At 41.1% G+C, this 26,484-nt stretch overlaps 1 protein-coding gene across 2 annotated transcripts in view; it reads right to left on the minus strand.

Moving 5' to 3' along the window:
• The window catches only part of LOC145350898 (rho guanine nucleotide exchange factor TIAM2-like), a 345,497-nt gene that overhangs the window by 148,521 nt on the left and 170,492 nt on the right, over positions 1–26,484 (minus strand). For both annotated transcript variants that reach the window (XM_080200337.1, XM_080200338.1), the window contains one exon: positions 6,790–6,957. In XM_080200337.1, coding sequence (XP_080056463.1) covers positions 6,790–6,957 — 168 coding nt within the window. The remainder of the gene's footprint in view (positions 1–6,789; positions 6,958–26,484) is intronic.

The following is a 26,484-nucleotide window of genomic DNA, read 5'->3' on the forward strand; positions in this document are numbered from 1 at the left end:
TGAAGAGCCTGTTTCCATGCTGTAAACCTCTATGACTTACTGACGGGCTAATGAAAATTCAAATATTGTTGCAGCACCCATTTATGACATCTGCTATAATACCCGCCACCTATACTATTACTATTAAAACCTAGGCTACTTCTCCAAAAATCTACAGAAAAGGGGCTGGCAGAGTTAACTGCAGAAATCTGCAGAGCAGTTTGAAATGAGGGAAAAATTCCTGCAGAGTTACAACACAGCCTGAATACAACCCTTCCAAGCATTTTAAAAGTGCTGAAATCTTAGTTTTGAAAAACACTGTTTTTACTCGCTGCTCACTTTCAACTGCCCTCAGAATGCTGAGCCTTGGGACCATTACCTGTTCTATAACGTAAGGACAGTTGTTCTTGTATTTTGCTCACCAGGCTAATGTACCAATCAACTTTGGAACAAATTCCATTTACCTTTAATTGATCATTCAAATATGGTGTGTGATTTTGGAGCCTACTCTCCCCTCATATTATGGGGGATGGCTTGGAAGTGGTTGGGACGTTGGTGAGATGGGCACCATTCATATGTTAGCTACTCCCCACCTGCTGAAAACATCCCTGGCAGAGAGCTGTAAAATCCAGCCCCATGAATTTTATCCTCTCAGTTTAATTATTTTATCCACTATCTCCTCTCTTTCTATATTAAATGTCTTTATAGAAACGTTTTTGATCTTTTCTTCAAGTGTATTTTGCATCAGATTAGTCTCACTGGCAAAACTGCTATTCAATTGCATTTCTTAGCGACCCTGTTCCTAACATTATTTTAAATTTTGTGTATCCATAGAATATTTTACAATTTGCATTCTTTGATAACCTACTTTCTTATTTCCTCTTGCCTAATTTTAGATCCGTCTTCAGAAATGCTGCTTCCTGTTTATCGTCCCCTTATTATTATCCCCCTATTATTTTTTCACAGGCAGGTGAAACTAGAACTAGGGGGCATAGCCTCAAAATAAGGGGAAGTAGATTTAGTTGAGTTGAGAAGGAACTTTTTTTACACAAAGGGTTATGAATCTGTGGAATTCCCTGCCTAGTGAAGCAGTTGAGGCTACCTCATTGAATGTTTTTAAGGTAAGGATAGACAAATTTTTAAACAGTAAAGGAATTAAGGGTTATGGTGAGTGGGCAGATAAGTGGAGCTGAGTCCACGAAAAGATCAGCCATGATCCAATTGAATGGCGGAGCGGACTTGAGGGGCCAGATGGCCTACTCCTGCTCCTAGTTCCTATGTTCTTATGTACTTAGCATATACATTTTCTTTCAGTTTCAATTTTGATTTTATCTCATGATTTATTATTAGTATTTCATTATTAGTTACTTCGTTCTCGTATTTTTGGTAAGGTATCTTTCTCTCGATTTCTAATGAGCACGTTTTAAAATATTTTGCACAGCTATTCTATGGGCCCGATTTTACCATTGCGTCACTCCTGTTTTCGGGTGCAAAAACATGGTAAAGTCGGGTGTGAGGCCATTAACGCAATCTGTGCACATTGCCACTTCACCGAAACCCAGGAATAGCGGTGATTCGATCCGAGCCCAAAACAGGCACAATGGCGATTTAAATGCATTTGCATGCATTTAAATTGAATTAATGAACTGCCTGCCCAACTTTATTGGCATTTCCCCTTTTACCGCCCCGTTTGCCAATCCGGAACTGTGCCATAATGGACCTGCTAAATAAAAGTCTGAATCGGGCACTCCAGCTTCTGAAGGCCGTGTTCAGTGCTTCCAATGGGGAGGGGGGGTTGTTGTCAGATATTCCTCTGGGGGAAGGATGGTGGGGGGGGATGATTGAGTCCAGACCATTCTCTGGAGTGTGTCTGGGTAGTGGGGAGGGGTGGATAAGCATGACAGTGATGTGGGGGAGGAGGGCAGGGAGGGTGGACTGAGGGACAGTGACATCTGTGGGCTCCATCACTCCCGCTTTTTGCTCCCAGACCACTTTCTCCGTCTTCTGTGGCCTGGGAGCGATTTGACACAGGCACATTTTTAAAATTTTTTCTAACTGTGCATGCGCAGTTCAGAGCTCTGATTGTTTCGGCCGCGCTAAGCCCCACTCACAGTGTGAATGGGGCCCGTGATGTGTTTTTCAGGCTGAGTGCGTATGGGGGCACCTGAAAGCAGATTTCTAAGTCGGATCTGCATTACACCCAGATTCAGCACTTAGGATGAAAATGGTAAAATCAGGCCCTATGTGTCAAAACTCCTTCAACCCTTCAAAAGGGGATTTTTTTTCAAATTAATTTAGTTTTTGTTTTGCCAAATCATTTTGTAAAACATATTAAATTATGATCACTATTGCACAGATATTGCTCAACACTTAATTTCCTTATCTGCCTTGACTTATTTCCCATTAATAGCTCAAACATTGGTTCCTCTCTTGCTTATGTACGGATTAAGAGAATAGTTCTAAACATACTGTGCAATTTACATTCTCCTTCCCCATCTCTTCTGTCCAGTTTATTTGGCTTTACCAATATAATGTCACAAGGAGCTGGGTGCTCAGGGGTGGGGGTGGGGGGGGGGGGGGGGGGGGGGGCAGTATTTCTGACACTTGCTTCTCCATTTTCTAATCATTTCCATCCCATATTTAACATGGCTGTTGAGTGTAGCGTACCTACCAAGATGGCCACAGGAAGTCACATGACAAACTGATGAGTAATCAGTGCAAGCAAGGATCAGCTGTGTAGCCTTATCAGACTATATAAGTAGAGTGCTGAATCCTGCTGAGAGGAAGCCACAGGATGAAAATGGTAGATACCTATGTGGGGGTACCCTGCTGTGTGTAAATTTGCGGTGTTGATAGTGTGTAAATTTACTATGTGCTTTATGGACAAGGAACATGATGTGGAATTTGACTAAGGACTGGATGTCGCCCACCTTGGTAACTAGAACCTTTTCCATTTTCATAACAATGAACTTGGCTATATGCCTTCACATGGCTTAATTAATAAACTGTTTATTCCTTGGCCTTCTACTTATTGATGTTTTGTCTTGGATCCCTACTGATATTGTTGCCTGACCTCCTTGCAACATCAATATGTAATATTCATAGCATCACCCTGTCATTGGTGTAACATTACTGTTCCATAAATGCTGACAAGATAGTTCTTCCCTGTCATTAAAATATGTATATGATGGTAGACTGTGCTACCAGAGTTTAATTTGACTTTTTAAACTTTGTTGTCATCAGCTATTTTTGTGCTAAATTCCCATTCTTTCTAGTATGAAATCATTTCTTCAAAATGGCATGATAGGTGTTCAGATACAGACATATCCTCTAGTTGATTCATTTTGGTTGCTTTAATTATAACTGAAGAACAGCTGTGATGTGAATTAGAAGTGAAAATAGTGAACTGAGCTTAACAGGCTGTCTCAACCTATGCACATGTGTAGAGCTGGCTGCCATTATAAACACAAGAGGCACCATGTCAGGCATGAATGTTTCTGATCTGAGATTTTCAGTCCGTGTTCACAGTACTAGCTTTAAGTTTCCCTGAAGTTCTTAGATACTTTAGCCTTCAAGGAGCCATGAGAATAATCCTGAAGTAAGTCACTGCCCTTATCACAATCTACTGTAAGAAGTTCATTTGTTATAAACTATTCCAAGTTTTGACTTAACAATTTAAGACAGACTGATGAACATAAATTGCACTTTTATACAACACCAACATGAAAAAGAAAATCAACCTAGTTTTGTTTATATAACAAAAATTAAAAATTCAATCCATCAAATTTCTTGTGTAGATGAGGGGGTAAATACATGGGATGAAAGGGCCTGAGTAACATACTCTGTCAGGGTCAGTGCAGACTTTATGGGCCAAATGGCTGCCTCCTGTACTGTAGGGATTCTGATTTCACAATCTGAAAACATGCTGCAACAAATCAATAAGTTGTACTAATTAACTGCAGCCAGTAAGAAAAATTTACTAGGCACTACATGAGAATTAGCAGTGTATAACTCTTCAAATCCTACTTTTTTCAACTTTTCCAGAGCTATAGTGTTTAAAAATATTTGAGAAACATCACAGCATGATTTAATTGATTTGAATTGTTGATTATACAAAAAGTCACTCCAATTGTTCCAATTTAATTTGTCATGTTGATTTCACTAATGGCTTAGCATTGACAGAGCCTGATGTAGCTATCATCAAGGCAGAACTTGTGGTAATTGATGAACAACAGGATATTAGAGTTGGAATAGCAATATTCAATTGATTGCTGAGATTTCTCCAATTCCTACACTAGGATTTTTTTTACAATACAACCTTGATGACAGAGCACTATACCATCATGAACACTGGGGAATTGTGGGAATATTGGAATGAAATGATCAGGAGTGCAACATAACTAACTGATTATGGCACTGGGACAGAGTCCTAGTGAAATGTTGGATGGGGTGCCATATCAGTTATGCATTCTGTACCTGTTAATGTCAATAATTTTTAAAAAAAGCAACCTACTGAGTACAAAGTCTGATCTACTTCTCACCTAATCCACACATAGTGGAAAGGGCCCTGGATTGTGCTCAAGAGCAAGAACACGAGTAGATCTCTCTTGCCCAGCCCAGCAATTATCAGGTCAATGGCTGAGGTCTGCAGAATTCATTGACCGAAGTGTACAAACCCTGTGATCTTCACAGCCAGTATGGCTCAGAATTACACCAACTGTAGTTTTAGGCCATCAGGGGCAATCTTTAACTTTGAGGTTTACCAGTGTGTATGCAATCACTACAGCCACAAATGTATAAAACAACCTGGAAGCCATTTCAATGGCAATGAATATCACGGCAGCAACTGAAAGGATGCATGACAGAGCATTTTGATATTTTTGCCTTCAATTTGTCACAATTCAAGCAGTTCAAAGTGAAATGGCCCATTATAACTAAGATACTCTGCAAATAAAAAAGGCACAGAATACACGTCTTTATTTGTAAATGGGGAAAGAGCCAAAAGAGCTTCAATTCCAAGCTAAACAGATATTTTTGGCATACGCTGACTAATTTTGACCATGACACATCAGATAAGAAGCATGAAATAAAATTCACGGTCATAATTATTTAGCCTGCATATGCTTGAACTGTTCTGGTGGACTGTTGATGTTACACCAATATCTGCCAGGATCCCATGAGTCAACAAGTACCCCACAACACTCCCTCATCACATCCATATTAAATAACATACCAAAATCTGGAATTTCCAATATCTTTCACTGTTTCAGCGTAATTGGGTTGAAATCAGCCAAATCACAAAAGATTTCAATATTTCAAGGACAAATTACATCCAATACAAATTGAGCTTCTGTGATCTTTTGTTCTAGTTTAAAGAAAACATTGCAATAGAATCAGTCTACATGCTCAAATGAAGCACATGTCCCAAAACCTTTGAACTATTTCACTGATTCTGAGGCAGGCCTATGAGGAAGTTCAGAAAATTAAGCATTTTGTGGGTGCAATAAGGCACCTTTTAAAATCAGAGAATCCCTAGAGTGCAGAAGGAGGCCATTCAGCCCATCAAGCCTGCACTGACCACAACCCTACCCAGGCTCTATCCCTGTAACCCCAAATATATACCCTGTAATTCTCCTGACTCTAAGGGTCAATTTAACATGGTCAATCCCCCAAACCTGCACATCTTTGGACTGTGGGAGGAAACCCACGCAGACATGGAGACAATGTGCAAACTCCACACAGACAGTAACCCAAGGCTGGAATTGAACCCGGATCCCTGGTGCTGTAAGGCAGCAGTGCTAAACACTATGCCACCTTGTAGATGCTACACATTGCCACTGTACATCGATGATGGAGGGATAACTATTTAAGATGATTACATGAGACTCAAGCAGTGTAATTTCCAAGCTCCTCAGCACTGATTTGGGAGATTACCCAAAGATGTGCTGGGGAATCCCTCTCGGAAGGTCACAGGTAAGCATTTGCTCAGCAATTTCCCTGAAGTGCAAGCTTCCTCTTAGCAACTGCCCTGCAGTGTGAACCATCAGAAAATGCAATTTAAATCACTAGCTTTTAATGTTTCTGACATGGTTACACCAATAGTTGCTCAGAAAATGTTAGAAGAATTAAAGCCTCTTCTAATTTCGAGGTAACTAGTAGAAAGACCCAGATTGAACCCTGCCCCTCAGAGAATTTCACCCACAACACCAACCACCCAGGGTGTACCAACAGCTTCCCCATTTCCCAATGGACAATTTCCCCCTCCATATTTTGGTATTCCTCAGCCCCTGACCCAAATGGTATTATCCCCACTCACCTCAACCTCTGTCCCCACAGGCCTGACCAGCCAATGCCCCCTCCCGTAATCCAGTGCTGATTGCCACTCCCAGGAAGTTACAGTTCATTAACTCTCACATTTACTTCACTGTTTGTCTACAGAGACTAAGGAAATGGTTGCCACCAATATCACTGGCATCTCTGACATCTCAGCATCACTGCTGGGATGCTCAGTTTTTGGTTCTCTTTTCCAGGCCAGTGATAAGTATAATATTGCTGGGGTATAGGACCTTCCTCTGCCTAGGGATAAGTCTGTAGCCAGAACCAAAGTCATGTGTGACTTTGGAACAACATCACTAATAAACTGTATAATTAGTAATACACAGATGACATTTGAATTATTGCATTTGAAAAGTTAGGCATGTAAGGTAAACTAAAAATCCCAAACTGAACTAGCACAACTGCAGTTAATGCAACAATTTTATAATTTTGGCATGCTTATGACATTACTTTTTATCAATTTAATAAAAATACCTTGCAAGCCATAATCAAAACATCTTCCACCGTATGGTCTGGTTTGATAGCCATGATCGCCGTTTGGTTATCAGGGAAGCAGACACGAACAGAACACTCTGAAGGACTGTCCCAGACTGCACCCTCTGGTGCTGGAAAGTGGATGTTCGAAGTTCCATCTTGCTCATGCTGAAATAAAGTTAATACGAATTAACCAAAAATTTATTTCCCTTCTATCTTCTATCATTGCTGATTATAATACCATCAGCCAAGAAAGACACATTTAAAGTTAAATATTGTTTTTAACTAAATAGGCCAATTTGATTCATTGCTAAACAACTTGAACAAGAAATAGCTCAGATAAAATCCTTCACTGACACAATTAAGGCAGCTACAACTTTTCAACTTGTACATATGCATACAAGAACTTCAATGTAAACAACTGTCGATTACCTCTGCAAACACCTGCATTACCTTTGACATTGTCAACTTGTCCCAATGAAATGAGGCGAGTTACTGACATAAGCACAGAAACCTAAATCTATTATACAAAATAAAATTCTGAAATAAAGCTGGAACACTGAGCATTCAACTGGTTCTTCCCCCCTCCCCCCCATCAAGATTTATATCTAATCCAGAAATTGAAATCTCAATTATAAAAGGCTGATGACTCATTTACAAGCTAGGAATTATCTGAGACCGTTGACTCAATTACTGTCTTGTGCTACTCCCACTTACGTATTATCCTCTACGTAATATATCTCAGCCTTCCAGCTCATGATGTTGCTAGGTATCTGAAACAGCACTAACTGTATCATTACACAGGTGTTGCAGAATTGACCATTTTGTAACCTTGCAATCCCATTTTCACTGCTTCACAAAGAAAATGCCATTTGAAAGGGACCTCCATCCAGTGAATTTCATACACTCATAGAATCCCTGCAGTGCAGGAAGCGGCCATTCGACCCATCGATCTGCATCAACTCTCTAAGAGCATTTTAACCAGGCACACCCCTTGGCTTATCGCCAAAACTCCACACATTTAGAACATAGAACATAGAACATAGAACATTACAGCGCGGAACAGGCCCTTCGGCCCACAATGTTGCGCCGACCAGTCTTATTTTTAAAAAAAAACATTGACCCACTAATCTAAACCAATCCCTTTTCGTCCATAAACCTATCCACCAATCTCTTAAACGCCCCCAAACTAGGCGCATTTACAACTGCAGCAGGCAGGGCATTCCAGTCCCTCACCACCCTCTGGGTAAAGAACCTGCCCCTGACATCCGTCCTATAACTACCCCCCCTTAATTTAAAGCCATGCCCCCTCGTGCTAGCTTCCTCCATCCGAGGAAACAGGCTATCACCATCCACCCTATCTAAACCTCTAATCATCTTATATGTTTCTATAAGATCCCCTCTTAGCCGCCTTCTTTCCAGTGAAAACAACCCCAAATCCCTCAGTCTCTCCTCATAGGACCTCCCCTGCATACCAGGCAACATCCTGGTAAACCTCCTCTGCACCCTCTCCAAAGCCTCCACATCCTTCCTGTAATGTGGGGACCAGAACTGCACACAGTACTCCAAGTGCGGCCGCACCAGAGTTGTGTACAGTTGCAACATGACGCTGCGACTCCTAAATTCAATCCCCCTACCAATAAACGCCAAGACACCGTACGCCTTCTTAACAACCTTATCTACTTGATTCCCAACTTTCAGGGATCTATGTACACATACACCTAGATCCCTCTGCTCCTCCACTCTATTCAAAGTCCTCCCGTTAGCCCTATACTCAACACATCTGTTATTCCTACCGAAATGGATTACCTCACACTTCTCCGCATTAAACTCCATCCGCCACCTCGCGGCCCAGCTCTGCAACCTGTCCAAGTCACCCTGCAAACTTCGACACCCTTCCTCACAATCTACCACACCTCCGACTTTGGTGTCATCAGCAAACTTACTAATCCACCCAACTATACCCTCATCCAGATCATTAATAAAGATTACAAACAGCAGTGGCCCCAAAACAGATTCCTGAGGCACACCACTTGTAACCGAACTCCATGATGAATAATTACCATCAACCACCACCCTCTGTCTCCTATCTGCTAACCAATTCCTGATCCAAGTACCTAAATTACCACCAATCCCATTCATCTGCATTTTCTGCAGAAGCATACCATGGTGAACCTTATCAAACGCCTTACTAAAATCCATATATACCACGCTATATATACCGGGGTAAATATCCATATTTATCCCGCTAACCTACACTTCTTGGGACACAATTTAGCATCGCCATTTCACCTGTGTATTTTTGGACTATAAGAGGAAACCGGAACACCCAGAGGAAAACCATGCTCATATCTGGCTCATATAAACTCAGTTAGAAACATAGAACATTACAGCACAGTACAGGCCCTTCAGTCCTCAATGTTGTGCCGAGCTATGTCCAATCCCAAGATCAAGCTATCCCCTTCCTATAATTCTTGAGTGCTCTATGTGCCTATCCAATAACCGCTTGAAAGTTCCTAAAGTATCCGACTCAAATGTTAACTCTCATAAACAGATTTTAAAGGTACAACTTAAACTTATGAATACTACAGTCCACTTTATTGTAAATAGGTGGCATAAGGTGAAGCAATGTTTTCAACTGTGGTTCAGTAAGACATTCCAGGAATTACAAAGTATTCTAATTTGACATATGACATAATATGCAACATGATGCGTGATTAAAACCAACGTCAGTTCAAACTTTCCTACCACTTCATGTTGCCTAAATTTTGTTTCCAGTTGCGTGAGTTATTTTTAGTTGCAGAATTTGTTGATGATTCATTTTCAAAGGGAAAGCTAATAGAAAGCCTCTATTATGAGACATGGAAATGGTGTTAGCAGCCACTTTTTTGATATATGACTGAAGTATTAGCATCAGAAAAGGAAAACTAATGCTTTGTAAAAACATTGGCCTGAATCATTTGACCCTGGGCCAGAAATGCAGAGTCTGGTCAATTTCTGGCTCTGCAAATCCAACCTGGATGGAAGTGCCTTGGAAATTGAAATTTTCGTCCTGTGATACTGGTGTTCTCCAAGAGTCAGGCAAAGCCACCACAGAATGAGTGCAAGTGGCTGCAGGGTGTGGAAGTGGGTTGGGTTGAAGGTGCAGCAGCACTATATCAAGATTTTTAAAAAATTAAAGGAAAAAAACAGCTCTCTAGCCCCAGCCCTCATCATATTCTCCATTCCCATCCATACTACTTGATGCCTATCTGCCTACCCCCATATCCTCCAAACCAGCCATGCCCTTATGCCCATTTCACATATATCCCTATGCCCCTCTGCCTACCCATGGCTCTTTATAGTACCTACACCACCTCGTGACCTCTGAAAAATCCCCCCATGGTCCTATGCCAACTCATGCCCTCCATCCACCACCCTTTTCCCTTACATCTACCACGTCAACTCACCCAGCATCCACCTTTTGCAGATATCAGGAGCCATGTTGCGATGAAATAAGAAGTGGCTACAGTCAATTTTATTTTAAAGAAAGCTTATTCATTAAACTTACATTTCTTCAACTATGTAATCCTTCTAAACCAAACACTGGAATTCAAAGTCCCATTTCAAAGACCAATAACCATGGAGCAGTCAAACTGTAAAATGGGAGACACCCTACTGTGATAACAAGGGGTTATGAAATCAATCATGTAGCACACATCCAGTTTTAGCTTATAGCAAGCAATAATTCTATGAAACATGCCAGATGGAGGGCAGGAGGTTTTAAATTCCTTGCTGGTTTGACTGTTTCCATTGACAGTTCATTTTTACACTTTTAAGAGTTCTAATGAACTTGAAAGTTAATGAGTTTATGCAATTTTACACACATTCATGTCTACATTTAACATTCCAAAGACCACTTTATCTTTCACAACGAATACCTCACTTCCACAAAGTGTCTTGGTAAAATATCCAAAGGGATACCCTACCTCTCCAAAAAAGAACCCCACCACTCCAAAAGGCATTCAGAAAATTTATACTTGTTCCTATCAGGTCCAATCTCTGGACATCATGTTTCACACGACACCAAAAGTAGACAAGTGTGGAGGCAGTTTTTGATTTATATATGTGGCTGCCTCTGTGAAACATACATCTGCAACTCCCAACCTACTCCCATTCCTAAAAACATTTGAATATACAATTTATTGCACCCCTAGTCAAGCTGTTCCAGTACAGCAACAACATTTGAAAATTGCCCAGGTACGTTCTGTTGGCAAAAAGCAGGTCAAATCGAAACGGGTAAAACACTGCCCCATCAGCCTACTCCCATGTCACAAGTAGCCTTACATTCACACTGCAAATGAAGTTACTATGAAAATCCCCATGTCACCATACTCTGGCACCTGTTCAAGTACACGGAGGGAGAATTTAGCATGGTGAATGCACATAAGGAGCACATCTTTCGGACTGTGGGAGGAAACCAGAGCATCAGACAGGTCTGGAGAGAACGCGCAGACTCCACACAGATAGTGACCCAAACTGGGAATTAAGCCCGGGTCCCTGGTACTGAGAAGCAGAGTACTACCATAATGGAAAGGTCTTCAACAATGCTACAAAGAGGCATCTGCTCAGCAATAACCTTCTCAGTTTAGTTTGTGACTTTTCATTACTATGAATATAACTTAAATTAACCCAAAAATGGTTGGGTTACAATAAATTCTAGCAGCCAGATTTACTTGCACCTGGTAAATGGCAAGTAACATTCATGTCACACAAGTCCCAAGCAATGATCATCTCCAATAAGAGAATCTAACCATTGCCCCTTGACATTCAATGATATTACCATTGCTGAATCTCCATTATCAACTACACCAGCCACATAAATACTGTGGCCACAAGAGCAGGTCAGAGGTTATCAATTCTGCAGAGAATAACTCACCGCCTGACTCCCAAAAGCCTGTCGATCATCTACAAGGCATGAGTTTGATGGAATACTCTCCACTTTGCCTGAATGAGTGCATCACCAACAATACTCAGGATGAAACAGCCTGCTTGATTGCCACCACATTCAACATCCATTCTCTCCACCACTGACACACAGTGGCAGCAGTATGTACTATTGAGAAGATGCACTGCAGCAACTCAACTCCTTTGACTGTACCTTCCAAACCCATAACCAAGGATAGTAGATGCATGGGAACCATCATCTGCAACTTTCCCATCAAGTCACACATTATGCAACTGGAATTAATATTTTGCCCTTCCTTTACTGTCACTGGGTCAAATCCTGGAACACCCTCCGTTATAACACTATGGGTGCAAACCCCACATGGGCTGCAGCAGTTAAAGAAACAGCATACCACCACTTTTGCAAGAATAATTTGTGATGGGCAATAAATGGTGGTCTAGTCTGTGATGCCACATCATGTGTATGAAAAATAAACATAATTAGTGAAGTTATGCTGAAAAAATTGGGATATAAAAATTGCAAAATTGTTAGAGGGTTTAATCAACACCTGGTACCGAATCTGCAGAAATTTCCTCCAATATTTGGAAAGGCTGAAGCCATTGACTCAGGTCTTCCAGTCTCTAGATAGTCAAATACCAGAATACCACAAAAGATATGTGTGGGACCACAGTCTCAGTAGAAACATTACCCCAGTACACTCACAGGAACTCTAAATTTCTGACTGTCACTTTTACCCTACCTGGAATGTTCCATGATATGCCTGAACTACACAGACCTGGGCTATTTATCCTATAATTACATGGATTTACTTACTTGTCCAGAACAGGGTAAAAATAAAAGTGCAACAGGAGGCTGAGGCAGATAGGAGAACACTGCCCGGCAGTGAGGAAGACTGAACACTGTTGGGGTTGAAGGAGGGAGGCCTGAACACTGAGGTGGGGGAGGGGGTGCACATCATTGGGGACGGGGCCAGGGAAGACAGGGAAAGTGAGCCCTGCCCGGGAGGGGGTTGGGGGCCTGGATAACAGTGTCGGCGCGAGGGCAGGGAGGAGGGCACTGTCGGGGAAAACGTCATCAAGGGTGGAATTTGCATTGTCAGTGGGGTGACGCTGTACAATTTTGGGGGTTGTTAGTTCCAGGTATCTGGACGTTAACAGTCAATTTCCCGTGGCCAATCCACCTAATTCACACAGGAAATGGGAGCACCCGGAGGAAATCAATGCAGACACAGGGAGAATGCGCAAACTCCACGCACATAACTACCCAAGGCTGGAATTGAACCCATGTCCCTGATGCTGTGAGGCAGCAGTGCTAACCACTGTGCCACCATCTCAGCTCATCATCTGCTGAAATCCTCATTTGTGTCCTCAATGCCTCTATTGCAACAAACTTCTGGTTCATCTCGCATATTATACCCTCAATAAACCTGAGGTCATCTGAAACCAACGTGCCTATGTCTTAACTCACAAAATCCTGTTCGCCTCTCATCACTGTACTCATTAATCTCTAGTGGTCTTCAAGTCAAACACCACCTTGAATTTAAAATTCTTATCTTTAAGTCCTTCCATAGCTTTGCCTTTCCCTATTTCTGTCATCTCCTCCAACCACATAAACATCCAATATATCTGAACTCATCTAATTCCAGCCTCTGAGCATTCCTGTTCTACTACTGGTGGCTGGACCCAAGCCTGGAATTCTCCCCATCCCCCTACTTTGCTTTCCTCCTTTAAGGCACTCCTTAAAAACCTGTTCGTCTGACCAAAACCTTTAACTTCTGTCCTAACATATTGTGATTCAGTGTCCTATTCTGGCGGGTGAAACGAGCACTAGGCGGCATAGCCTCAAAATAAGGGGGAACGGATTTAGGACTAAGTTGAGGATGAACTTCTTCATCCAAAGTGTTGTGAATCTGTGGAATTTGCTGCCCAATGAAGCAGTTGAGGATACTTCATTGAATATTTTTAAGGAATAGACAGATTTTTGAACAGTAAAGAAATTAAGGGTAATGGTGAGCGGGCGGGTAAGTGTAAGTGTGGCGGGTAAGTGAGTGGGCTGAGTCCATGGAAAAATCAGCCATGATCTTATTGAATGGCGGAAGGGGCTTGAGGGGCCAAATGGCCTACTCCTGCTCCTAGTTCTTATATTTCAGAATGCTCCAGTGAAGTGCCTGGGGACAGTTAATGGCTCCGTATAAGTTGTTTCTGTTACTCAGTAACTTTGAAGAATATAGGGCTTACGTTCCTCCCAAGAGACTGATGGAAAATGTACTGCATGGTGTTTATTTTGTTAGAAAAGTCAAACTTCAGCCAAAAAAAGGAACACACTTACCTCAACAACCTCAGGATGTCCCAAAACACTTTACAACCAATGAAATACTTCAAAGTGTGGTTGCTTTTGTAATGGAGGAAATGGCACAAACAATGTGCAAATACCAATAACAACGATGAAGTAATGACCAGATGATAAATAAACTATGGTTACATTGAAATTGGTCTGATTATTTCTAGACACAATATATGGACACATGGCTGTTTCTGAGTAATCCAGGTTATTGTTTAAAACGCCCATTTAGATAAGATATGGGAGGGCTGCTAGTTAAACCATATCACAGTGGAGGAGGGAAATCGGATGGAAATGGGGAGGGAATGGATATTTAAAAGGTCAATTAAAAATGTATTAATATGCTCACAAAAAAAAACAACATTCACTTGATCGCTTGACTGCATTGCTTAAATCACAGAACTGAAGCGATGGCAGTATGGCAAAATGTTTAGGGCACGGTAGATTGTAACAGTGACAAAACACAGGTTTTTCAATCTCCCAAACAGCAAGTTCCCTCTGGACAGAGGGGGGCTGGACATAGCCATCAGGATGATGATAAAGGGGCAAAATAATTTTTAGTTCTATTACTTATTTAACTTTAAAGAGAGTTTAGATATGACAATTAAGATGTTTAGGCGAACTGTTTAGCAAAACCCAATTTGTCTTGGTTAGACAAGATTAAGTACTTAAAAATAACTAACCCAACAATGACAAAAAAGTGGACATTATGCTTAGTATCAATTACAAAATGTGTAAGGCGATTTCATTAAGCAACTTGGGATGGGCAATAACTACAGGTTTAGCCACTGATGCCCATATCTCATGACTGAATAAAAAGAACCCAAAGCTATGAAGTCAACTCAACACTTAAGTATCGACAAATATTGAAATACATAAAGCTTGCCAAATAATCTGACTGATGTAACCAGGAGAAAACATTGCCAATGCTATAAACTCAGATTGTTTTCACTAGAAAGATGGAGGCTGAGGGGGCAAACTGATGGAGGTCAGCAAAATTGAGAGGCACAGATAGGGCGGATAGTCAGAGGCGTTTCCCAGGGTGGCAAGGTCAACTACAAGATGGCACGGGTTCAAGGTGAGAGGGGAAAAATTTAGGGGTAACAAGCAGGGAAGTTTTTAACACAGAGGATGGTGTGTGTTTGGAACATACTGCCAGTGGAGGTGGTGGAAGCAGGCACATTAGCAACGTTCAAGGCGCATCTTGACATTCACATGAATGGGAGACAAAGAGGGGGATAGTAACTACATATTGGCAATAACTAGTGGGTCTAACTGAGGATTAGCAGTTGGTGCAGGCTTGGTGGATGCTGTACTGTTCTTTGTTCTTGTAAGTTAATTATCCCTGAGATGGCTGACAGGCTCAGCAACAGAAAAGCTTCTCTTTTTGTAATTTTTGTAAATTTTCAACTGATGAAGTGTGCCCCTGAAATTAATGCAATTACAATAATAATGCTGATCCAATAGAAAATAGATTTCAATAACTTAGTTTAAAAATCATTTTATTTCCATTTGCCTCAAATTTCTCTCTTCCAATTATTTACTTTCATTTCATTTTTCCTACATTTTATGCACCTTAAAAACATTTTAGCGAATGTCCCTCTGACTCTCAACTTTCACTTTGGAGGTGGGAATAATTTTTAAATAAATTGATCAAAACCATTTTTCTTTTTGCCAATCAAAAACCAAAAATGTTATTGACATGGCCGCAGCTAGTTTCCTGTGCCAATATGGGAGCTAAGAGTTTATTTCACAGGAGGGGAGACACACATGGAGTAAACTTATTGAAGACATATGAAAGTTTATAATCTGACCACCCACAATCTGATTTGAACAACATATGGAAACCTTTCACTACAGAGACAGAGAGCATATAACATCACAGGTCACCTGAGACTGCATTTAGCCTTACCATCATTGATAGATGTTTCAGAAGGCAATTCTTTTACTTTCATTAATCGACAACTCTAATATGAAAAATCTTATCAGTGAATTAATCCTCTGATGAATGTAGAACAGGCAAATTTATTCTGAATACTTCATACATTGTGTCCATTTTATATAATTTATTTATTGCACAGTGTAGAACATCCACGGCTGAATGCAAACCAAATTTTTAAATTGCTGGGATTTATGACAAGCAGCTGGGAAGGCCCACAAATGGGGTCTTCTGAAATCTGGTGGTCATATCTGGCTTACATCTGGTTCCTCAATGAAAGCTTCAGGAAGTCATTGCTACCAGAACAGGTCTCTCAACACAAAAATTTCTGCTAAAGCATTTGTTATCTTGCCCAAGGAATGCTGGTGAAGTGGAACCAATTGCTTCTTTTGCTAACTGTATTAGTGTGAAAAAGGTTGATATTAAAGGAAAAGCATTGAAGCAAGTTATTTAAACCTCTTTTTGCTATAACCAACATTATTAGCAAGCTGATGACAACCCAAGGAGAAAAGATACTGAGAGAAATTATAAACCAATACATAGCAAAGCAATAATCTGCGGCATCGAGAATAACTGGACAAAATGAAAGGTTTTAATTATAGTGATTGTAACATGTGCAACTAATTTTGGGATCCTGAATTCTACAGAATTAATATATTTACCCATTTTTGGAGATCTAATCTGAAGTAGAAATAACCCTCCTAAGCCAGAGAATGTGAATTTAACATTTTCTACAGACCCATGCCTTTCTTTGTTGCTACTTGAGAATATTTAGAGAGAATCATCTTGATAACAAGTTTTGTAAAGGTTATATGATAACGGCATTGTGAAAGAATTCATAAGTTTATAGCAGTTTTCAAAAGATACTTCAGCAAATGAAGACAAATAAATTAACAACGCAATGTGCAACATACCATAGATACTCATGTAAAAGTTGGTATCATGTACTGTGAAAGCTTTAAAGTAGCCTGGTCACTTTAATATCCTGGCACAGAGGTACTGCTGGGGTGTCATTGCCAGTGTGGCAAGGGGAGTTCTACCAGCCTCATCTATGGCTGAAAGGCACCTCCAGTTCGGGCATGTGATTCCAGCATGAGTGTTTGAAAGCTCATTTTGGGAAAAAAGTCAGCCTCGTGTTCAGATCAAAGAGCAAGCCTGCTTATAAACATTGCATTAGGAAAGAGGAAGTGAAGGCTCCTGCCTGCTGTTTAATAGCCTTGATCTGTTAATCAGAACAAGCTTGTTTATAAATATTATGGTTAAAAACAAAAGCAAGTACTTGAGATGCATTCAACTGTGAAGAGAAACAAAAATAAACAAAACTCCTACCTGCTGTTAAACTGCCTCAAGCTGTCAATCAAGAAACTAGCTTAAGATTCTGAACCATGAAACTGAATGTAAACAAAACTATTCAAAGCATTTGAGCTTTCCAAGAATGCTCAGAGTCTTGAAAAAAAAGTGTTAAAAGAATGGGGTTGTGTGAACAGGTATGGCGAGAACAGGAAGGTCTTGAGACTTACATGATTGCATCAACAATGAACTGCTTTGGAGCTGTAAATCAGAGCAGGCTGCACCTGCTGTTTATTCAGGCAAAAAAGGGAATTTACCCAAGTGAAACCGACATCTCCTGTCAGTCAAAGCACTTCAAAGGGGTCTACTCACACCTGGGACTACTACGAGAGAACAAGAGAACCTCGTCTGCAGAATAAAGTGCTACTATGATTATGAAGGCTTCCAGGTGTCTAGGGGAATGGGTATTAAAATGACCAGACCACTACAATGATTTCACTACACAGACAAGAATGGAGATTTTGAACAGAAACCTACCGAGACTGATCTCCACTTTTCCCAGGGCAAGAAGGGACAGCCACAAGACCCCAACCCAAGTTAGATATCAACCCCTTCCTCCAACCCAAGGCCATCAAGCCCCCAGATTTCTTGGCCGACCCTCACTGTGCAGTTTAGCAGCAGCAGAGGGACACATGGGCACAAACTTTAACCCCTTGCCTCCCCCCGAAACAAGGTTCCTGGTCCATGTTTGTCAGGATCTACACCAAATCCCACCTGGTGGACTTCCCACTTGGTGGTGGGGGAGAGGGGAATGCTTTTTTTCAGGCTAATGCCCAATTCAACAGGCCACTGTAGTTCCTGGAGTCTTGCCCCTCACACTTTTAAAAATTCCACCCCAAAACCAATTTTTGTATTGCTCATTCCATTCTGTTCTTTGTCCTCACCCCTACTCCACGCTACTCCTGATTTCAACAAGAGCTGCTTCCTGTTGGCAACCTCAATTCATCACTGATCAGATTGCATACTTAGGGGGTGGGTCTTCTTGTTGTCCCGGGCCACATTGCCAGCTAGCTCGAGGATCTCGGCGGTCAGGTACTCGAGCACAGCGGCCAAATAGACGGGTGCCCCAGTGCCCACCCGCTTGGCATAGTGGCCCTTCCGCAGCAGCCACTGAAAACAGCCCACTGGGAACTGAAGACCAGCTCTGGAGGAGCGAGTCTCGGCCTTAGCGCGCCCTTTGCCTCCAGTTTTATCGCGACCCGACATATTGCTGCGACTTCGTTCCCTTAGTTTTAAACCTCCTAGAATGCAGCAGAAAACTAAATTCAGCGGAAATTAAAAACAGCACATATTTCTAAAATGTATCCTGTGCCATCTCAGAAAGAGGAAACACTTTGAGACAAAGTGATAATTTATGCTGTTTAAATGGCAACCTTCTACTCCAGGTTTTGCTGACAAGTTTCAAAGAAGCAAATGTCAAAGTTGGATGTTATTGCACAGCAGCATTTTTGCAATAACATAGAGTGCAGTAGCATGAAGCCAATATTTGTATACATCAACAACTTTGTATTAGCTAAAGGCCAACTAAAGGGTTGGCCCTAAGTTCTGGAATCCCCATCTATTTCCCTCTTTGCTTCAATCTCAAAGTCTCATTTGGGTTGACAATGATTTTTGACTGATTATGCTTTTCTAAAAGCACCTTGGGGTATTTTACCATGTTAAAGATGCTATATTTATGCAAGCTGCTCTTGATTGCAAAGGAGAAAAATTCAAAGGTTGTTTTTAATTTTAAAATCTCAAATATTTCACGATCTTTAAATTTCATTGGAGAATTGTGCCTGCTATTATATATTTGCAACAAGAAATGATTAGTGGTTAGCACAAGAGTCCTTCTTAAATGTCACAAAATCCAATACATCACTGCTATCCTTGCACCCCATACCCACCCATTTTTGGTTGTCATAAACCAATATATACACTTGATCAAAAATTTTCCTGGATGAGGATTCCTCTTTAATATACTATTTCACTTTCTGATCAGGCATTATTAATTTGATATTGTGACACTTAATTCTTAATTTCACTAAAACCATGGAAATTGCCACCAATTATATTGGAAGCTGCAAAATCTATACTACTTAAAAATTGCAACTTTACTGCTAAAAAAACCACTCCCATTAGATTGTTTTCAAAAATCATACTGAAACAAAGAAACAATCCTCAAAGGTATCCAGAAATTGTGTAACTTAAAAGTCATCTGAAAAATGCAAAAATCCCACTGTGTTTACTTCAAAAACACGCATCTTAGACTGTCCTAGGGTCAAACTAACATAGGAATTATTTTATTTCCCCATAATGTATCATGAACTGAACTAAATGGAAAATATGCATAACATCAAGTCCTCAAAGTGCAAACAAGGACAGTTCTGAAACTCCTTTTGGGGTGGAGATGGGGAAGAAGCGGGAGCACATATTCCATACAGTGAAACTTTGGGCTGGGGATGCAGTGAGGGGTGGGGTTGCGGGGGAGGAGATGAGTGCGTCCCATGACTGCACTCCAAATCAAAAAGAAATCTTATGAATATGACATTTATTAAAGCACCTTAAGTGCCTGTGATCAAAGGACCACAACCCATCCAAAATTTTGGAGTATTTAGTTATTGTTGCTCGTCCATAGTCATCGATAAGGACCTCGACCATTAGTCATTTTGAGACTGGTTGCAGTGCGTCTGAAGATGACTGATCAGGCCAATTCGGGCACAGAATGTCCTGGCACATATTGGACAGATTTGTGTAGATACTGTAGTTGTTACGCTGGCGGCTCTGGACTTGCGCAGTTTGCGCCTGAGTTGTGCTTCAGCAATACACCTTGCTTTGTAAGCTTGACAGCCTTTGTGGATGATGCAATGCCAGGTAGGGTCATTTTATGCCAGCGTTTCCCAGGTGGTCGTGCCTATGTCAAGCGACGTGAGGGAGGTCTTGAGTGTGTCTTTGAAATGTTTCTTCTGCCCTCCATGCGAGCGTCTTCCAGCAAAGAGCTCCGCAAAAAGGAGCTGCTTGGGTATGTGCTCGTCTGACATACGGATGACATGACCTGCCCACCGGGTCTGCACTCTCATCAGCAGTGTGGGGACTAATGGTAGACTTCCCCTAGAGAGAGCATCAGTATCTGTTACTTTGTCTTCTGTCTGATGCGTAATATTCTGCGAAGACAAGTCATGTGGAAATGATTGAGCTGTCTTGCATGTCTTCGATACACAGTCCATGTTACACAGGCATACAGGAGGGTAGTGAGTACTGCGATGCTGTAGACTTTCAGTTTTGTTGCTGGGCTGATTCCTCGACGTTCCCATACAGTGGAGCACAGTCTACCGAAAGCAGAACTTGCCTTTGCTATTCCGCAGTTAACTTCTGTATCAATAGTCACTGCTTGGGAGAGGGTGCTGCCAAGATAAAGTGAACTGGTCCACTGCCTGTAGTTTCTGCCCTTTGAATGTGATTATGGGTTCTGTGTACGGTGCATGAGGAGCAGGCTGGTGCATGACTTTGGTCTTTTTAATGTTGATGGTGAGTCCAAAGTTGTCACAAGCCATGGAAAATTTGTCCATACTGACTTGGAGTATTTGGTAATGTGTTTTACAAAGCGATGGAATGCTATGTGTCTGTACCCATTCACAAGGTACAGATACTGTGTTCGGTCTCACACCTCATCAAAAGTATTACAAGTCAGTGATAACTGTAAGGCTGCACAGCCTGGCCCCCCATTGCACTTGAAAATCTAAAGAGATTCCAGCAACAGTTACAGATTTTGGCCATACATTTGGATTTGCAGCTGCACCTCAGCACCAATGTTTGGTTTTTAATGTCCATCAATGTTTGGTTTTTAATGTAAATTATTTAACATTCATGGAGCATAACAAGTAATTAATTATTCACAGCAGGGACCATCTCGATGATAGTGTACTCACCAAGTTCAAATCTCTTGAATTATGTTTTGGACAATATAGCTTTTTATTTGACACTAGAATGGTGGGAAAGCGAGGAGACATCGAATATGAAGAGACTAGTTTATTGTTAATACTGGCATTATTATACAGGGCATTACAATCAAGTATCATGTCCACTTCCTAGAAAAGCTAAACATTGCACCTACTAATTTCGTACTCACATATGAGATCACAGAGCTGTTAAGCATTTTTTATGCATGTGCTTTCGTTATTAACTTTAGATAACCCTTTTTAATAACAAGTTCTTAATGAGTGTTCTCACCCATGATCACATTGGATGAAAAGATGTGCTAGATATAGGAGACAGTTTACCAGTAAAGCCTTGAGTTGCTCTGCTGTAAGAATCTGAGGCTCACTGCACAAGTGTACACTTCAACAGGCAATCGGGACATTCCAACAATAATCAATTTAATAAATAGACCATTTTACGAGACAGAATGACAAAGTTAATTGATAACTACTTTACACAACTACCCAATTAAGAGCTGATGTCTCCACATCTTGAGATGACTAAGTATGTAGGAATACAGGAAATAATCAAACAAGTTTAAAAAAGACTCCGGAAGATTTGAAAAGAAAAAATTGCATTAAAATGTAGTTCTGATCTAATCTACTTATTCATTTTAAATCAACAATATCTATAGTTATCAACTGAAACTCCAAATGGGTACATGCTAATAACATTAACCTCAAATTCAGTACTGAAAAAAATTATGGGCCAATTTTGCATCAATTGGGTAAAATGAAACCTGAATACTTTCAACTGCAAAACTAGAGTTCAAGTGCCATATTTGATTACTATTTACACTTGCACTTCCATCAGGGTTGAATTTGCAATTTCTATTTCAAGTTTTAGTCAGGAAATGGTGACTTCCTGAATTGCTCAGCAGCACTCTTCTGCTAAGAGGAAAGAATGACATCTACATGCAATTGAGGAGAATGCTACAATATGAACTTCATTAACTTTCTATCTTATCCCTTCCTTTGGGCGATAGCAGATTAAGGAGGAAATGTCAATGACTGGAATTCATTACAATCAATACAATCAACAGAATTTCTCTAATAATGCATTAACATAGAAACATAGAAAAGCTACAGCACAAAACAGACCCTTCGGCCCACAAGTTACGCCAAACATGTCCCTACCTACTAGGCTTACCTATAACCCTCTATCTTACTAAGCTCCATGTACTTATCCAAAAGTCTCTAAAAAGACCCTATCGAATCCGCCTCCACCATCACTGCTGGCAGCCGATTCCATGAACCCACCACCCTCTGAGTGAAAAACTTACCCCTGACATCTCCACTGTACCTACTCCCCAGCACCTTAAACCTGTGTCCTCTTGTAGCAACCATTTCAGCCCTGGGAAAAAGCCTCTGAGCATCCACTCGATCAATACCTCTCAACATCTATCAGGTCACCGCTCATCCTTCGTCTCTCCAGGGAGAAAAGACCTAGCTCACTCAACCTATCCTCTTTAGGCATGTCACCCAATCCAGGCAACATCCTTGTAAATCTCCTCTGCATCCTTCCAATAGCTTCCACATCCTCCCTGTAGTGAGGTGACCAGTAATGAGCACAGTACTCCAAGCGGGGTTTGACCAGGGTCTTATATAGCTGCAACATTATTTCCCAACTCTTAAACTCAATTCCTCGATTGATGAATGCCAGTACACCATATGCCTTAACCACAGTCTTAACCTGCAAAGCTGCTTTGAACGTCCTACGAACCTGGACCCCAAGATCCTTCTGATCTTCCACACTGCCAAGAGTTTTACCCTTAATATTATATTCTGTCATCCTATTTGACCTGCCAAAATGAATCACCACACACTTATCTGGGTTAAAGTCCATGTGCCACTTCTCCACCCAGTCTTGCTCCTATCAATGTCTCGCTGCAACTTCTGAGATCCCTCCACAGTATCCACAACACCTCCAACCTTCTGTCATCAGCAAACTTGCCAACCCATCCCTCCACTTCCTCATCCAGCTCGTTTATAAAAATCACAAAGAGAAAGGGACCCAAAACAGACTCCTGTGGCACTCCACTGGTGACTGACCTCCAGGTGGAAGAAAACCCATCTACAACCACTCTTTGCCTTCTGTGGGGCAAGCCAGTTCTGAATCCACAAAGCAATGTCCCCTTGGATTCCATGCCTCCTCACTTTCTCAATGAGCCTTGCATGAGGCATCTTACCAAACGCCTTGCTGAAATCCATACATGGTGCATCTACCACTCTTCCTTCATCAATGCGTTTGGACACATCTTCAAAAAATTCAATCATGCTTGCAAGGCATGACAAAGCCGTGCTGACTATTCTTGATCATACTATACTTCTCCAAATGTTCATAAATCCTGCCTCTCAGGAGCTTCTCCATCAACTTACCAACCACTGAGGTTAGATTCACAGGTCTATAATTTCCTGGGCTCTCTCCACTCCCTTTCTTGAATAAAGGGACCACATCCACAACCCTCCAATCCTCCGGAACTTTCCTTCTCCCTTGATGATGCAAAGATCATTGCCAGAGGCTCAGCAATCTCTTCCCTCACCTCCCACAGTAGCCTGGGGTACATCCCATCCGGTCCTGGCGACTTATCTAACTTGATGCTTTTCAAATGCTCCAGCACATCCTCTTTCTTAATACCTACTTCAAGACCAGAAGATATCAGAAATATAATAAAGAGTAATCATATATTTCAAAAGGGGCGATCATGGCTGACCAGTTATTGAATTTTTTGAAATAACAGGAGAAGCAGACATGGATAATGCACTCCATCTTACATATTTAGATTTTCAAAAAACCTTTAATAGTAAACTCCTGATTGAAGTTAGAGTATGTGGAGTCAGGATAATTAGTAGAATGGATAGCAAGCTGGCTGCAAAACAGAGTAAGGATTAAAATTGTTATTCAAACTGAATGAGGTAGGAAATAGGTTTTGTAGGGATCAGTGCTACCCTGATCCCTACAAAATGACCCTGTTGATCACCATTTACATTAAAGATTTGGACTCAGAAATTGAATAGAACTAGTTTTAAGCTATTAATTCATGGCAACTAGCTGGTTAGAGAATTTTGATCCCACTTCAAGAGGTGCAAGGACAGCGCACTACTAACGCATTGCATCACTCAGCCTCTTTGCCCTTAATATTTCAATTACAACAATGTTACACAATCAATTAGCAAAGAATAAACAGTAAGACACAAAGTCAATTGTAAAAAAGACATAATCTTTACTATTGCTGGCCTATAATCCAGCATATAAAATAACGAATTTCTCATTACCTTCTTTACAATGATGAGCCTAAAATAATACAAGTTGACTAATAGCCATTGATAATGGGAAATTGCACAGAATTACCAACACATTTCCCTTAAATTCAACAGCATATATTTAAAATGCACAGTTGGAATTCTGTAGAAGTGCCTTTAAAGAATCTCCGTCATTAGCTCTTCCCATATCCTAGCTAAAGTTTCCCCCAGCTCCAAATTTAAAGGATTAGTGCATAAAATGGAATTATAATGTTTACGTCCATTTTGCTTTTGCTAGTTTCCACATATGCAAACCAGGCAAAAGTGTCACCACAGACACTTCCAAGATATTTTACTTCAATGCAGAGTACATAGCTCAGAGGGGAACTTGCAGTTGGTGGTATTCCCAAGCATCTACTGCTCTCGTCCTTCTAGGTGATAGTGGTTGAGTGCTGGGAAAGTACTGTCAAAGGAGCTTTGGTGAATTTCTGCAGTGCATTTTGTAGATTGCCTCTGATGTTGCCATTGTACACTAGTGGTGACAGATTTAATGGGTAAGGGTATGGATGAGGTACCAAGCATGTGGGCTGCTTTGTCCTGGATGGTGGTGAGCTTCTTGAGGGTTTTTGGATCTGCATTCATTTCAGCAAGTGAAGTATATTTCATCACACTGACTTGTGCCTTTGGGAAGTCAGGAAGTGGGAGTTATTCACCGTGGAATTCCTAGCCTGTGACTTGCTCTTATAGCCACAGTATTTACATGACTAATTCAGTTTCTGATCAATGGTAACCCGCAGGATGTTGACGGTTGGGGATTCAGCAATGGTAATAGCATTGACTATCAAGGGAAAATTGTTACATTCCCTCTTGTTGGAGATGTCATTGCCTGGAACTTAAGTGTCAAGTAATAATTGTGCCACACATCAGCCCAAGCCTGAATGCTGTCTTGGTTTTGCTGTAAGAAATCTGACAACACCAGGTTTAAGTCCAGCCAATTTATTTGATAGTAAACTCACACGCTTTCGGGATTTGCCCTCTGTCAGGTGAATGGAGAGTTCTGGCCTCAGACAGAGCATATAACAGCACAGACAGTTTACAGATTAGAATGCGAGTCTTTACAACTAACCTGCTATTCAAATCTTAAAATGCTGACAATGTGAGTGGAAAGAGCACTATGCATAAGTTAAAGAGATGTAACCCCCATGACTTGCCTGGGTTTGCAAAACCTCACTTACTGTACTGTCTGGAGACAATACCCATCTCTTCAATTTGCAAACAAATAGCCCTATGTTATGGCTTCACCAGGTTGGCATTTCATTTTTAGGAATGCCTGGTGCTATTCCTGGCATGCCCTCCTACACTCTTTGTTGAGCCAGGATTGAACGCCCGGCTTGATGGGGGTGGGGGGAGGTGTGTGTGTGTGTGTGTGTGTGTGTGTGTTGTACAAGGCAATGCTTTACAGATTGTGGATGAAGACAATCCTGCTTCTGCTGATGGCTCGCACGCCCAGTTTTGAGTTGCTACATCTATTTGATACTCTATCCCATTTATCCTAGTGATAGTATCACACAACACAATGGAGGGTGTCTTCAGCATGAATATGGGACTTCATCTCCACGAAAAGTATGGGTTGTCATTCCTACCAATACAGCCATGGACGGATGCATCCACGACAAGTGGATTGGTGAGGACAAATCAAGTATGTTTTTCCCTTTTGCTGGTAAAATGACTGCAGTATTCTTAAATACTATCACAATGCAGATTTATGGTACACAGGTCATAAGAGATTAAGTTACATTCAAGGCAATTCAATAACATCACAGTGTCGAGTATTAGCTATGTGTTAGCTTCTGCAAGATCAATTCCAATACGATATATTCCTACAATTCTAACACAAATTTCAAACATCAATAGTTCAA

The sequence above is a fragment of the Carcharhinus amblyrhynchos genome, chromosome 12, assembly GCF_965287045.1.
Source record: "Carcharhinus amblyrhynchos chromosome 12, sCarAmb.v2.hapA, whole genome shotgun sequence".
NCBI classification, from domain to species: Eukaryota; Metazoa; Chordata; class Chondrichthyes; order Carcharhiniformes; family Carcharhinidae; genus Carcharhinus; species Carcharhinus amblyrhynchos.